Source organism: Bison bison, unplaced genomic scaffold (assembly GCF_000754665.1).
Source record: "Bison bison bison isolate TAMUID 2011002044 unplaced genomic scaffold, Bison_UMD1.0 scf7180017864146, whole genome shotgun sequence".
Classification (NCBI taxonomy): Eukaryota; Metazoa; Chordata; class Mammalia; order Artiodactyla; family Bovidae; genus Bison; species Bison bison.
Genome location: NW_011494718.1, coordinates 5,125,306 through 5,139,838, shown reverse-complemented (window position 1 = coordinate 5,139,838; position 14,533 = coordinate 5,125,306). Strand labels below are relative to the sequence as shown.

Sequence of the window (14,533 nt, the reverse complement as noted above, 5' to 3'; positions counted from 1 at the left end):
AGCACATCAGCAAGCTAAATTATATATCCACAGGTTCCATGACAGTTCCAAGGCTGATCATCAAAGACCAAAAAGTGAGCGGTGCCCCAATTCCTGGAAATCTCCATCCCTTCCCCAAACAGTTGGAATAATCCTCCCAATCATTAGCCTGTGAAACTACCCAGCTCATAAAAGCTAACTATACCATATTTCAAGGCCCCTTTCACCTCATGAATGGTCTACAGCCTGTCTGTGGAATGTGTTTCTCTCTAAATAAATCCACTTCTCACCTATCAATTTATCTCTCATGGAATTCTTTCTGCAATGAGATATCAAGAACCTAAACCTTAATCTTTATTGGGCTTTCCTGGTGGCTCAGATGGTAAAGAATCCGCCTGCAATGTGGGAGACCTGGGTTCAAACCCTGGGCTGGGAAGATCCCCTGGAGGAGGGCATGGCAACCCGCTTCAGTATTCTTGCCTGGAGAATCCCTGTTGACAGAGGAGCCTGGCAGGCTGCAATCCATGGGGTCACAAAGAGTCAGACACGATTGAGTGACTAAAAACAGGTAACTTTCATTAAGTCCTAAAACAAGGTGTGTGATCTTAGTTGGAACACTGTGGGTTTTCGCCAGATTTTCAGTCCCTGGCTGCATCGGTTCAAGTTGCAGTCAGGGTTACAGCCAGGTTGTGGGCACAAGTCCCAGTCTGAATCACACAGTTTCACCTGTTTGCCTGGCAAAAAAAAAAATCAAGCTATTCTTTTCTATTTCACCCAAAACTCTTTCTCTGAGATTTGATTTAGCACTGGTGCAGAGGCTGAGTTTTCAGCATCAGGGGAAATCTGCTGTCTCTGCATGACTGCCTTGGAGCTGGGATAGCAGTCTTGCCTTGGACTCTGGCTCCGATTGGAACGTACACCCTTGGTTGTCCTGATTCTCAGGCCTTCAGTCTCAAGCTGGAACTATAATACTATTGGCTTTCCTGCTGCTTGCTGACTGTAAATCTTATGACATCTCAGCCTCCACAATCACATGAGCTAATTCCTTATAGTTAATCTCTTTATATCTCTCTCTCTCACACACACATACACATATTTATTCTGTTTCTCTGAAAAATCTCTAGACTAACACACCAATGTACAGAGCAGTGGATTAACCCATTGCAGACGAAGAACTTGCTCCCTTTCTCTACACTGTCAGGGAGTGCTCTGTGAGTGGCAGTTTTTTAAAAGACCCTGGGAACAGGAAATAGGGGGAAACCACAGAAGAGACGAGCATGGGGATATAAGGATGGGCAGAGCAGTGACAGGAGGGGCAATAAAGAAACGGACTGAAACTTGTGACCTTTATATCCAATCGGCAAACACTTAAAATGTATAGTTTCCTTGATCCCAAATTTGCACAGTTTCTTCTGTTTAGCTCCCTATTACATTTCTATTGTGTATATCTAAGAAATATAGTTTAAATTATAAATGCATTTAACTTTATCTCACAGTTAAAGTTTTGTGAAATCACAGTCTTGGTTTGCAGTTGATACAATCTGGCTTCAGTTTCACCTGGATGAAAACTTCGTATAAAAGGCAGAAAAGAAAAAGACCCAAAGGAAAAGCATCAACTGGCAACGAAGCGCTGTCCACACAGAACTCACAAGGGCTACTCTGCATAAATACGCTGTCTTCTCTCTGAGGCTGATGCAGCTGTTCAAACACATCGTTTTATTAATTCTCACAGCATCCTGATGCAAGAAGCAGGACGCCGCCTCTGGTCCCTCAACTTCTCATCTCACACTTGGGCTCAGTTGCCTCTGTAGGGCTGCTGTTTGTGCGTTTATTTTTGGTCAGGGGCTCAGAAAAGAATCCATGGGAATTCTAAGGGGGAGAAAACACCCTGAGGGAGAAAAGGCTGAGAAAGGATACATACAATCCCACTGTAGCAAATGTAGAGGATACACTCCAGTGAGGAGAGAGCGCAGAAGCAGACGGGAAGAAGGGGGAGAGGAGCGAGCTTCTTCTGCGGCTTTTACCTGCCATGTTCGCCTGGCTGGTCCCCAAGGCCTGAAGAATCAGCTGCAGCTCCCTGACAGCTGTGGCCGCCTCTTCTCCACAGGACATGTCCGGCTCCAGGACCAGTTCCAGAAGGCCGATCCCTACCAGAGAGACAGAGTCAGCCTGACCGGACCTCTCTAGTTTTGGTCCCCAGGCACATCAGCCTAGAGTTTTAGGAAAACCCTGCGCCACTGACAGGCTTCCCGAGTGGCTCAGTGGTACAGGATCTGCCTGCAATGCAGGAGACGTACGGTTTGATCCCTGGGTCAGGAAAATCCCCTGGAGGAGGGTGTGGCTACCCACTCCAGGATTCTTGCCTAGAGAACTCCATGGACAGAGGAGCCTGGCGGGCCACAGTCCGTGGGGCTGCAGAGTGGGACACTGAGCGACTGAGTGTGCACACATCATTGATGGGCTCCGACTCACTTCTCTTTACCCTCACTTCTGAATTTTTAACTTTGGTTCTTTTAATGTCTGCTTCCAACACCAAGCTGCTTGGTCCCTGACTAGGTGGTGAAGTGGATTTCAGTTTAGTCGTGGGTTAGAAGGCAGTCCACAGAAAGCACAGTCCCCACCTGGCTTGCTAATCAGCTCCGCCAACACCAATGTTGATATCCTGACCCATCTGTCAACCTCTGGGGCCTGTTTCCTCACCTGGATTGGGAAAACCCTGGAGGGGATGGGCGGCGGCAGGAAAGAAGACGAGCATCCCCAAGCCTACCTGCCCTGTTCAGGTCAATGAGCGTCTGGGACCGCAGGCCGTCGTGCAGGCTTTTGCCACTGTCCTGCTCCAGCTGGATCTGCTTCACCCTCACGGTCCTGGTGACCATCTGACTTGGCTTCCTCCCCACATAGACGCTGTATGCCAAGCTCCCGTTCACAGCGATCGGCAGCCTCTGCTGGGTAATCTGGTAGCCCGCCTGTAGGCAAATGGGGGCCAGAGTCACTAGTCTGTAAGTCAAAGCTGGGAACCAGTTGATCACTCCTTTTAATGTCCTAAAACTACAAGCTTACTTAAAAACACAATACGACAACAACAAAAAAAGGAAAACGAGCCGAAAGATTATAGTCTATGCGCTGCGGCCATAATCTAGCCTGGCCTCTCCTGACTTCTCTGAGTCCCCCGTCCCCACGCCCCCAATAATGAAGCCGTAAAGCACACAGATCCTCACTCTTCCCTGCGGAGTACCATTCTGGGGACTAACAGTCATCTCTCTGTCTGCAGCCTCTGAGAAAAGAGCGTGCTGTTTCCACTTAGTTCATTAGCTCAGCCCTGCATCTGCTTACTGGGCTCCTGACAGACCCTCTTACTGGGAGTGCTGGCTAAGCACCCTGCCATCGCGTCTCAGCGCAGCCGACAGCAGCTGCCAGCGCCGTGAGCCTGGTTTTGTTTCTGCTCTCTGAGCTAACCGATCATGTCAGATGCCCTCCCTGAAAAAATTTCCCTTGTTCCTCGAGCCAGAAAATGCAGTGACACTCACGCTCCACTAATAGGAAGCATGGAGCACTAAAACACTGATGGATGTTGCCAGCGCTCCCTCACCACCTTCTGAGTGGGCGGGAAGGACTCCTTTCAGATGCACGCACACTAAAGAGAGGGCAGGTGAGACTCGGCGAAGAACAGAGGATGACACTGACGCAGCGTCCCCAGACACTGTTCTCGGCGCTTCACACCGTTTAGTTCTCAGCAGAGCCCCAGGAACAAAGCACAGGGCATGGAGAGACTAAGGACCCACGGCCAAAGCCACAGAGCCAGTAAGCATCAACGTTAGGATGTGAACTCGGGTGACCTGGCTCCACAGTCTATGTTCCTGGCTTCCTGGCCGGCCCTGTTCAAGCTTAAGCTATATCAGAATCACCTGGCAGGGCGGTCAAAACACAGATCTTCTGACCCCACCTGAAGTGTTTCTAACTCTGCAGGTCTGGGGTGGTGCCTGAGAATCTGTATTTCTGACACGTTCCTAGGAGACGCTGATGCTAGTGGCCTGGGGAACACACTTTGAGAACCACTGCATTAGGCCACCTTGTTTTCTATGCTAAGACAGCAAGTCTTAATCTGTAAAAATTAAACTCTGGGAATGGTTGCCAACTAAAATACAGATGCTCTGTGAAACTGTGATAATATGAATCAACTGTGTAGATAAAAACGAACACTTTTTTAGTATAAGCATGTCCCGTGTAATATTTGGCAACACTAACTCCAGATTATGTGAGCTACCTGGGCCAGAAAGATCAGAAAGCCAGAAAAAATAAAGCATCTCATTTTTCAGTTGCTTACTGCTACATCTCCCACCTTAACCAAACTCGTTATCGCTCTTAAAAGATGAATAAATGCAGTTTAATTATTTCTTCCCTACCAGGCAGTGGAACTTGCTAAAAAGCTGGCAGTCAGAGGGGAAAAATAGCAGCAACTAGAGAATTCAGGTTCCCGTTGCACTTTTTATTTAATTCCACTCCTGCGTGCACCTGCTGAAAGCAGCTCACCCCCGCCTTCAGTTCCGGGAGAATAACATGAAACAGAATCAGCACTGCTGACGGCCTGAACCTCAAGCGGGGCCACACTCGCCATCAGAGGCTCAGAGCAAATCAAACATCATTTGGGAAACCCACTCACCATTACAGTTTTGGTTCAGTTCAATACTATGAAAAATTGGCTCCAGTTCACACTGGCTTTTCTCATAAAGAAAAAAAACTTTCTAATTTTAAGGAGAAGGCAGGTTAATATCGGGTTTACTGCTTTGCCAATTACTGTCATCCATCCAGGCTTCTGGTTCATGTCTCCACTTACTACTGTCCACTTAAGCGGCCCTTGGGGATAGCAGGCATGTCTGCAGAGGAGATGGTCCTATTACTGGGAATCCCAACTTGACAGAGGGGTGCTCTCCCTGTCCTCCGAGCCACAGGATGCATTGACCACTGCACGGAGGTGGCTTCCATCCTAAACGGCAATTAGCACCAAACCCCACAGCTGGGCTGAGCCTGAGAACGCAGGCTGCCTCCCCTCTGTGGTCAATTACGAGCGAGCCCCCAGAGCACAAGGCTCCTGGTTGGAGCTGGCAATCAGGACCCCGTGTCCGATCTGGTCTACGTTGCGGGGAACTGGCTTCATCAGCCAGGCAGGGCCTCCCGCAGGGCTGGACTGAGCTCTGGCTGAGGACGCATGCAGCACCCCCCACAGCAAAGTCCTGGCTCTGGGTACAGGGATGGACAGACAGAGCGTACTCACAGGGAGGTCTGCATAGAAGTAGTGCTTCCGGTCAAACAAGGACTTCCTGTTGATGTGACAGTCCAGGGCTAGGCCGGTCATCACGGCTGCTTCCACGCACCGCCTGTTGAGGACCTGCAGGGACAGGACACTTACCGTCTGAGCAATTATGCTTCCCTGTGGACATCCTCCCTGGACCTGCGATCTCACCCTTCAACAGGTATGAGCTCTGGTTCTTCCTATGGGCAGCTCAGCTCACAAGCCAACTCAGTGTATCTGGAATTGGGGAAGTGAGTGAAAGTCTCTCAGTCGTGTCGGACTCTCTGTGACCCTATGGACTGTAGCCCGCCAGGCTCCTCTGTCCATGTGATTCTCTAGGCAAGAATACTGCAGCGGGTAGCTGTTCCCTTTTCCAGGGGATCTTCCCAACCCAGGGACTGAACCCAGGTCTCCCTCACTGCAGGTGGATTCTTTACCATCTGAGCCACCAGCGAAGCCCAAATTGGGCAAAGTTGATTCAAAAGTCGTGGTGGTGGTGGGCACTTAATAACTGCCTCGTCTGGAGTCCTTTCCCCTGACACGACATCGAAGTTAACACGGAGGGTCCCAGCAAAGCTCAGGAGAGAGATAACTACAAGGAACACCTTAGTCTCATCCCACTGCTAGCAGAACAAGAAGCCGCTCAGAACACACATAGGCACTGACTCCTGGAGGAGGATTGGAGAAGCAGCCCTCCAAACCACCTCGGTGAGGCTGGGAAACACTGAGACAGAGAGAGAATGTGCTTCTGGAACCGACAGGGCTGCAGCCATCTCCCCCAGGGCTGGGAAGTGCCGTGCGCCTGCCTCCTGCTTTGGGTCCAGGCCCAGCTGAGCCCCCAGAAGGCGGGCCTGGGCACACTTCCCCTTCACCTGCTGCCTCCGGGGCTTCCGAGTTCCTTTTGGATCCCACCCTGTCCAGCTTTCAGGAGCATAAGACCAAGAAAGGGCTAGCAAATTTTCCAGCTCCAAAGGAAGCAAACAGCTTTCGGAAATCTGGGTGGTAAGTGGCCGGAATAAGGTGGACAACTAGAGATAAGGAAAAAATGTATTGAGATGTGGAGTCAGACAGGCCCTCACCCCTCTTGCGCTGTGTGTCTGTACAGCTGCAGGCCTGGAAGCCACAGTTCCCCATCTCAGGGAGAGAGAGAGATGCATGCAGAGTGGGCAGTCACGGCTGGCTACAATCACAGCCCCTCTAGGGCAGGAATTCAATAAACAGTCCCTTTTCCCCACTCTGCTTCAGGGGAAGTTTTGAGGACTGCGCTTGCTCTGCAATATGTTTCTGTTTTTCATTAGAATATTTATGAGGTTCTTTAGTGCATTTAGTATGTTTTTATCTGTGTAGGGCTTTCCGGCTAAGGTTTTTCACAATCACCATTTTATTTCCACCTCACAGCAACTCTGTAAAGAAGGAATTTGTACTATTTCAACATATCAGAAAAAGAATAAAGACCCAGAAAGACCAAGAGACTCGCCCAGGAAAATGATAAAGCCAGTTCGAGTCCGCACGTGCCTGAGCCCAGAGGGTGACAGTCAGAATCCCCATGGTGCGGGGACCAGGCACCCAGACACGGGTGGGACTTGTTGATCAGACAGAGTCTAAATGCAAACCTGTGTAAGAAAATGTGAGAGGTATCTCTACTTGCTGCAACATACAGCCCCCCTCAGCCCCCGCCAAAGAAAAAGCCAACAGCAAACCTCCCTCCTAAAAACATCCTCCCAGGCCTGGTTTTGGAAGCCAGGTTACAAAATGGAGTTGTCTCACAGCTTCTATTCAGAGCTCTTCATTTTGGGCCAAGTAATATTGTCAGCTCTGCAGTAATAATGGTTTTCATGAAAAGATGTGTGTGTGCTGGGGGCGCTGGGGTGGGGAGACACAGGATGCTCTAATTATCGATGTTTTTACTTGCTAATGTTTGGCGTTTTACTGAACAGTTGTTACCACAATACAAATAGAGCTGGTGGAGAATCCTGCCAAATTCAAGCCTGCAGATCTGATCTGGGCCAAGGCGCACGAGAACCTGAAACTGGGGTCCTGCCACGAGGCTCGCCCCTCTGGGGCTGGGCAGCAGCGTGGTGTGCCTGGAGACTGCTGGACTGGCCGCCTGTCAGTTCTTGCTTTTCCACCCCACTCTTCTCTAACCACCGCTTTCTCTCTCGTCTCTGCCCAGTCTGCCCCTTTGGGACCAACCTGCTCCCTCTTTCTAGGCCTGGAGAGCACCCAGGTCTGTTTTGCTTGCTTCTTTCTGAGCGTGTGCTGCTAATAAACACCCCGTGCCTGGTGCTGTGGGGGAGTGGAGAGCCACGGGTGATCACAGACTCACTCTCCCCGTGTGCGCACGAGTACCTGGGCACTTGATAAAACATCATCCATTTCCAAAGGATAAGAATGCGGTAAAACACATAAACATTACAGCAGTATTGAATATACTTTAATCTTTTCTTGATGATTTAGAAGGCCTGGAGCACTTCAGGGTCAGGATTATAAGCATCCATCATCACCACACTACAGGTGCACAGGGGGGCTAGTAAACAGAGAGAGCCAGTTAAAAGAATGCCAAGAAAAAAGAATTTATTACAATCCTAGTCAAGCTGCTTGTGACAGATGGAGGTCCAGGTCAGCATGTTCTGAGGAGAGGATGCAGAATTGGAAACTTCAGCTGGGGCTGTCTTTATCTCACACAGTGCCTTCAGTGTCTATACAGACAGTTCTAGGCTTGAGGGGTGCCGAGTGACACAGGACGCTGCCGCTGGCCTCAAGGAACGTGTGCTGGGGACGTGAGCCTGCCAGCATGGCCTCCACCCTCTGCAAGTGCGTCATCCCCATGAGCACAGTCCTGATAAAGGCTCAAATCCTACAGCGTCCTGGGGCCTAAAATCACTTGGCGACCGCCATGTCTACACGGTAAAGGCCAGCCTCTGCCACGGTCTAGCTCTGACCTGAATCTTCAATTCCATCTCCTAACACACACACACACACACACACACACACACACGGGAAAGGCCAGGCTCTGCCACGGTCTAGCACTGGCCTCCATCTTCAATTTCATCTCCTAACACACACACACACACACACACACACGGGAAAGGCCAGGCTCTGCTATGGTCTAGCGCTGGCCTCCATCTTCAATTTCATCTCCTAACACACACATACACACACATACACTTGTCCTCTGCTCCATGGTCTAGCGCTGGCCTCCATCTTCAATTCCATCTCCTATCTCTCTCACACACACACAACCCGCCCCTGGCTCCCCGGTCCAGTTCTCCTATACAAACAATGCTGACTGCTGACCGCCCTATTCTTATTTACAATCTACGGAGATGTCACCAAGTCTGGGCAACTTTCCTTACTCTTCTTCCCATGTGCCTTGCTGACCTTCCACAAGCGTCCGTTTGTGCTTGCATCACGGTGGGTCAGATGTGTGTGCATGTACTGCCCCTGAACTAGGTTCCATGAGAATGGGCACTGCCTGTTCCCCCTGCACCCGGAGCCCCACAGAGAACGAAAGGCGGTGCTGGTCAGGAACGTGCGCTGAGCCCCACAGAGAACGAAAGGCAGTGGTGGTCAGGAACGTGCGCTGAGCCCCACAGAGAACGAAAGGCGGTGGTGGTCAGGAACGTGCGCTGAGCTCCAGTGAAGAGGGAGGGGATGGGCATCCAGGGCGGGTCTCAGAGAGGCCGCGATGCCTCTGTCTCCTCTAGGCTGTTAACCTCCACCCACTGGCCTTCAGACGTATTTCTGGAAGTGCCCTGAAACGACGACCAATCACATGTGACAAGATCAAAGAGGAACGAAAAAACTCCAAAGACAAACGTGTCCTGAAGATGCAAGTTCCAGAATTTTCTTTGCAATTCACATAAAGTAGACTACAGAAGGGCTCATGGGTAACCACAGCAGCTTCCCTATGGAAGGAAACCAATGCTTCTTGGCACTCACAAAGCACAGCTCTCTCCATGGAGCCTGAGCACAGCCCACTCTGGCTTCGGGAACCATCGATGGCCAAGTGCTGGCTGCACGCTCTTTATGTCAGGAGGTGGGCTGGGCACACCACACGCACGTGCCAGGCAATCCCCTCGGCAGTCCTAGGGCAGGTACCACCGTGGTCGTCATCTTACAGATAAGGAAGGAACGCACAGAGGTTAGGTAACTCGCCGCAGGTGACTAAGTAGCAGGACATCAGATCCCAGAGCCCAGACTCTCAACTACACTCTTACCGTAAATCTTCAAAGAAGGAGGCGCATGAGTGTTGGCACTCAAGCCCGCTAACACTGAGCCATAATACTCTAGCAGCAGCTCAAACCAAACCCTTCCAGAGAGGCAGATACTGTTTCTAGCAATTTTCTTCCTGCCAGTTTTTCTACGTGCACAGGCTTGTTTTCAGATGTCTAACTCTAAAAAGGTGAGCACTGTATTCTCGGAATTTTGTAAAACACTCCGTACACATGTGTTTTACACAGTGGCTCTGGCATGTGGCGGCCGGAGAGGGAGTGGACCTAGAGTTTTTCTCAAGCAGCATACGTTATCACTGGACTTTCAAAACCTTTAGACACAAGTACCCATGAAACGATTTATCACATAAGTAAAAAGCTGATTCTTTAATTGGCAGTTAAGAAACCTATGAGCGGTGGACGGAGGAGATGAGACAGTCAATATATGTCATGTCCAGAAGAGAGAGGCCGGGCATGTCACAGCCAGGAAAAGGATACAGGCTGAGGAGACAGTGAATGGCTTTTAAAGGGATTATCACTTGTTCCACTTGTTTGCAAAATAAGCAGAGCTGCAACCATAACTTGGTGCAATCTAAAACACATCCAGCACAGAAGGCGCAGAAGCATCATGAGACTTCCAAGGACAGGCTGCGACCCCAATGTGAGAAGCAGGCTTCCAGTCTTAAGACTTACTTTGCCTAACCAGACATTTCCTGACCTGTAAGTGTTAGAGGAAGCACACTGACTGAAACTGCCCACCCTGGCCAGGCACCGTAGTAACCACTGGCATGAGTTGTTTTATGACAGGAGATCCTGATAAGGAACGCGGAACTAATAAGCCACCACCAACAGGAAGAGTCTAGGAAAGGTGGAAAGGAGACACCGCGTGTCTGTCCACTTCCCAGAATCCCCCTCGCCAGCATCCATCTTGGCTGAGTGATGCGTGGGCCACCAGGAAAGACTCTGAATTAGAATGATCGGCCAAAGACCACCGGGAAACTAATCCCATCACCATAAAACCTGAGACTGTGAGCCACACGACAAAGCAGTTTTCCTGGGTTCCCTTACCCTACTGCTCTCCACCCCGGTGCCCTTTCCCATTAAAATCTCTTGCTTTGTCAGCACATGTGTCTCCTCGGACAATTCATTTTCAAGTGTTAGACAAGAGCCCAGTTTCGGGCCCTGGAAGGGGTCCACCTTCCTGCAACAAATGGTGACTCTGGTGGGACTCTTCTTCGCTGAGACTGACATCCTGACCACTCAGGGTACTCAGGGGCCAGCTTGCCTACAAATGGACCAGACCCAGAGGCCGCAACTGGGACCGTTTCGTCCCTGGTCTCCTCCTGATGTGGACAACTGGCTAGAGTGCCCCAACTGGTTAGGAACAGGAGACTTTATTGACCTCTCTCCCCTTCCCTCTCTCTTTCCTCTCCTTAACCCTTCCTATCCTTCCCCGTTTTTCTAGTCCCCCGGTCCTGGATGCAGGAATCTGGTCGAAGGGCCTCTCTGGTCGAAGGGCCTCAGCCTGAGCTGAGGATTGGAGGCTGATTACCTCCTCTTGGCAGAGAACTCGAATTCTGGTTCTGGTCTGGTCTGATTTCTGGTAGGGCCGAGTTCCAGTCTTCCCTTCTCTAGAGGCCCAGGGTAAAGTCCCATAACGCCTGGGTGTCTGTAGGTGGCAGGAGACGTCTGTAAGGCCGCCCCCTTTGCCCCCTTCTCCCGCCTCCTCCCCCTTCTTTCAACCTGGCTTCCTTTCCTCCTGAAATCTTTGATGTTAGTACTTGGATCTGAAGTTCTGTGTCTCTATAGGAGGTTTTCTGAGAGACTGTATTCTTGTATTTAAGGAGTGTCTGATGAGGACTGCCAGGTTTATATGTGTGTGTTTTAACTCTGTGTTCTGTGTTGCGATTTTTGACGGGCCATTTTGCTTTTTGGCCACCATTTGGTTTAGACCTGCCGCCATTTTGTTAGAACTTGATTTTCTTTCCCTGTGCCTTGAGACCAGGGCTCTCAGGAACACTTATCTAGACCATCTCTAACTCCTGAGACTGATGGAAAAGACTTTAAAATTTTTATTGTTTTATTTATTTCAACTGTTTTTTATAAACTAGTAAATTTTATATTGTAATATCTAATTCATGACTAAACTTAGAAAATGAAGCTAGATCTTGCACTGTGTCTGTCTAAATATGTCTTGGTATGTCTTTGTCTCTGGGTAATATTTTTGAGGTTAATTTGTAAATGAGCTCTATTTATTTGGCTTAAAAAAAGGTAAGCACTTACAAATCAAATAATTCTAAATTAAACAATAAAAAAAATAAAATAAATAAATAAATTAATTAATTAAACAATAAATTCCAGATTCATGTGAACTGGGAAATATTCAGTATTAAATACCTGATATAATGTTCATTTGTTGACCTAATACAGACATGTCTCAGAGTAATTAACATTAAGTAGAATATTTTCATTGTACCTAGGTTTAATATAAGCTAAATATTATATCTGTTACAAGATTGTCAATAAGGAAATTACCTCAAGTGAAGAAACTTCTAAAAAATGTAAATGAGATATGAGCTTTTACATAAACTCTATTAAGAATAATTATTCTTTAGAAATATCTGTCTAAAATAGTCTCTCCAGATTGGTGTAACTTAAATTTCTACGGGTTGTGCCAAGTGTGCTAAGTGTTGGAAGTCTACTGAATAGTTAGGTCATTTCCAAATAAAATAAGATTTTGAAATATTTACTACTAAACACTAATTTCCTTTTACAGAGAAACTAAAGAGATTTGGGACTATAAATGAACAATGTTTGGTGCCATCCTAAAATGTTCTAAGAAAGCAAGGGTTTTGGAAATTATCACTGGTATTTATACTCACCAATCTATAAAATGCTAATATAAAAGTTAGTTCTTGGTTGCTAAAGAAAAGTAGGAAGTGTTTTCAGTTAAAAAAAAAAAAAAGAAAAGGTATGAAAAAATACTAAAAAGAGTTATGCATGATCAGGATTTTCTAAAATTGGATTACAATTAGTTAGATAAATGGATTTTGTTAGAAATGACCCAGTCGTAAGAAAACTGGTTAGAGTCAACTAGGTCCAAGATGGCGGCGCTGACTTTCACTAGACCTTGAGCCTTGGTATTTAGGCCTATTGTGACATATCAACAAGCTAAATGATACACCCACCAACACTGACTAAATCTGACCAAATGTTCTAAACCCTTCTAATTGATCTTTTCGAGAAAACTTCCTAAATAGAATCCTTTGAAGTTCTTTTGACCTCTAGCTAACTTTGGGGTGCTTCAGAGGGCCCCTGAAACATCCCAAAGAGAGATATTAAACTGTGTTTATTTGGTTGGTTAAATTACATGAAAAAGATTATCAAATGAGTAATAAATTTTCTCATGTTATAATGTATGGTAAAATTACTAATACAGATATCCTAGAAGTTATATGGAGTTCTTAACATTCTGATATGTCCTGGTATTCTAATGGAAAACCTGATGACTTCACAAAAGTTAACAGAAGGACTGAATGAACCAGCGAATATGCTTATAACTTTTATGGTTTCTATCTGAAATATTACGGGTTTTCAGGGAGTAGGGAAAACCTTCCTCTCAAACTAATTATGACAATACTTTAGTAAAATTAAACATTATAAACAAAACAATTATATTTTCTATCTGACTCCTCCAAAAATTGGAAATTCTTAGGTTTCCAGTAAGTTTATCAAATGAGTTAGGTTATCTCACAAGTACAAAAATCTCAAGAAATTTTTGAAACCTCAAAAAAGGAAGAATTCACCTAGATTTGTTAGGCAAAATCTGTGATAAGCCTTTGGTGTGAGTTTCCCAGCTCTGTTTTATTTTAAAAGTGCAGTCTGAGACTCTAAATGTTTCAGCAAAATGAAAAGTCTATAATCAGTTATGGTTATATAAATCATCAGACCAAAATTAGTGAGAACAGACCTATTTGCAAACAAACTAGCCTTAATTTGGTTATATTTTATAAAAATGAGGGTAACTTTAGGGAGGAAAAGATATTTCAAAACATGTTAAATCCCAGTTTGTTAATGGAGATCTGCATCTAGTAAGACTCATCTCTTAGTTCTTTGCTGTTATGTGACATTAATGCAAAATTTAATTGAATTCTTAAAGAACACCCTAAGTTTGTTTCTGAAGCTTCTCTCAGTAATCTATCTTTGGATGAAGATCAGATGCCTCATGACCTGCGACCAGGACTGGAAAAAGACGTAATTTAAGGGACTGTCTCCAACCTGGATGGAAGGACTTTTTTAATCAGGTACTCTTAACTAGCTCGTGCACAATGAAACTGAAGGGAAATTAACTCTTAGATTAACTCCACTTACAAAGGCCCCTACACTGGATTGGTCTATAGAGAAGACAGCTGACCTGATCTCACCTTAAAATGATGCTCAAGCAGGAAAAACTACACTAAACCAGGATGAGAAGACGACGACATCAGAGGTAGACAGCTTGCCCAAGATGCTGGACCTAATTCGTATAATCATTTATGTTTTCTTGACTTCTTAGACCTTTGCATATAAATCAAATGCTTTTCTATCATAGGCCTGATTCTATGCTAGTTTTAGAAATCAATTCAATTGTTGGGTTTGTGGCCTATTACCTGTGTCTAGTTCTGGGTTACCTTGGTAAATTTCTCTACTAAAAGACTCTAACTGGTTGGCCCTGAGAAAATTTACTTAAAAAAAAAAATTAGTCATATTCAGGTCACTGTGATATTACTGGATGGGATCCCCACACCGGGCCAATTAATAATGCCTGCTCTGACTCTGGCCATAAATTTGAGCTTTTTTCTATCAATAACCTCAGATATGCAGATGACACCACCCTTACGGCAGAAAGTGAAGAGGAACTAAAACCTCTTGATGAAAGTGAAAGTGGAGAGTGAAAAAGTTGGCTTAAAGCTCAACATTCAGAAAACAAAGATAATGGCATCCGGTCCCATCACTTCATGGGAAATAGATGGGGAAACAGTGGAAACAGTGTCAGACTTTATTTTGGGGG

At 46.7% G+C, this 14,533-nt stretch overlaps 1 protein-coding gene across 1 annotated transcript in view; it reads right to left on the bottom strand.

The window, feature by feature from the left end:
* Positions 1-14,533, bottom strand: part of GATB (glutamyl-tRNA(Gln) amidotransferase, subunit B) — a 101,944-nt gene that overhangs the window by 51,606 nt on the left and 35,805 nt on the right. Inside the window, exons 3-5 of the mRNA XM_010840749.1 lie at positions 5,252-5,365; positions 2,747-2,945; positions 2,004-2,126 (exon numbers count right to left, since the gene is read on the bottom strand). Coding sequence (XP_010839051.1) covers positions 2,004-2,126; positions 2,747-2,945; positions 5,252-5,365 — 436 coding nt within the window. The remainder of the gene's footprint in view (positions 1-2,003; positions 2,127-2,746; positions 2,946-5,251; positions 5,366-14,533) is intronic.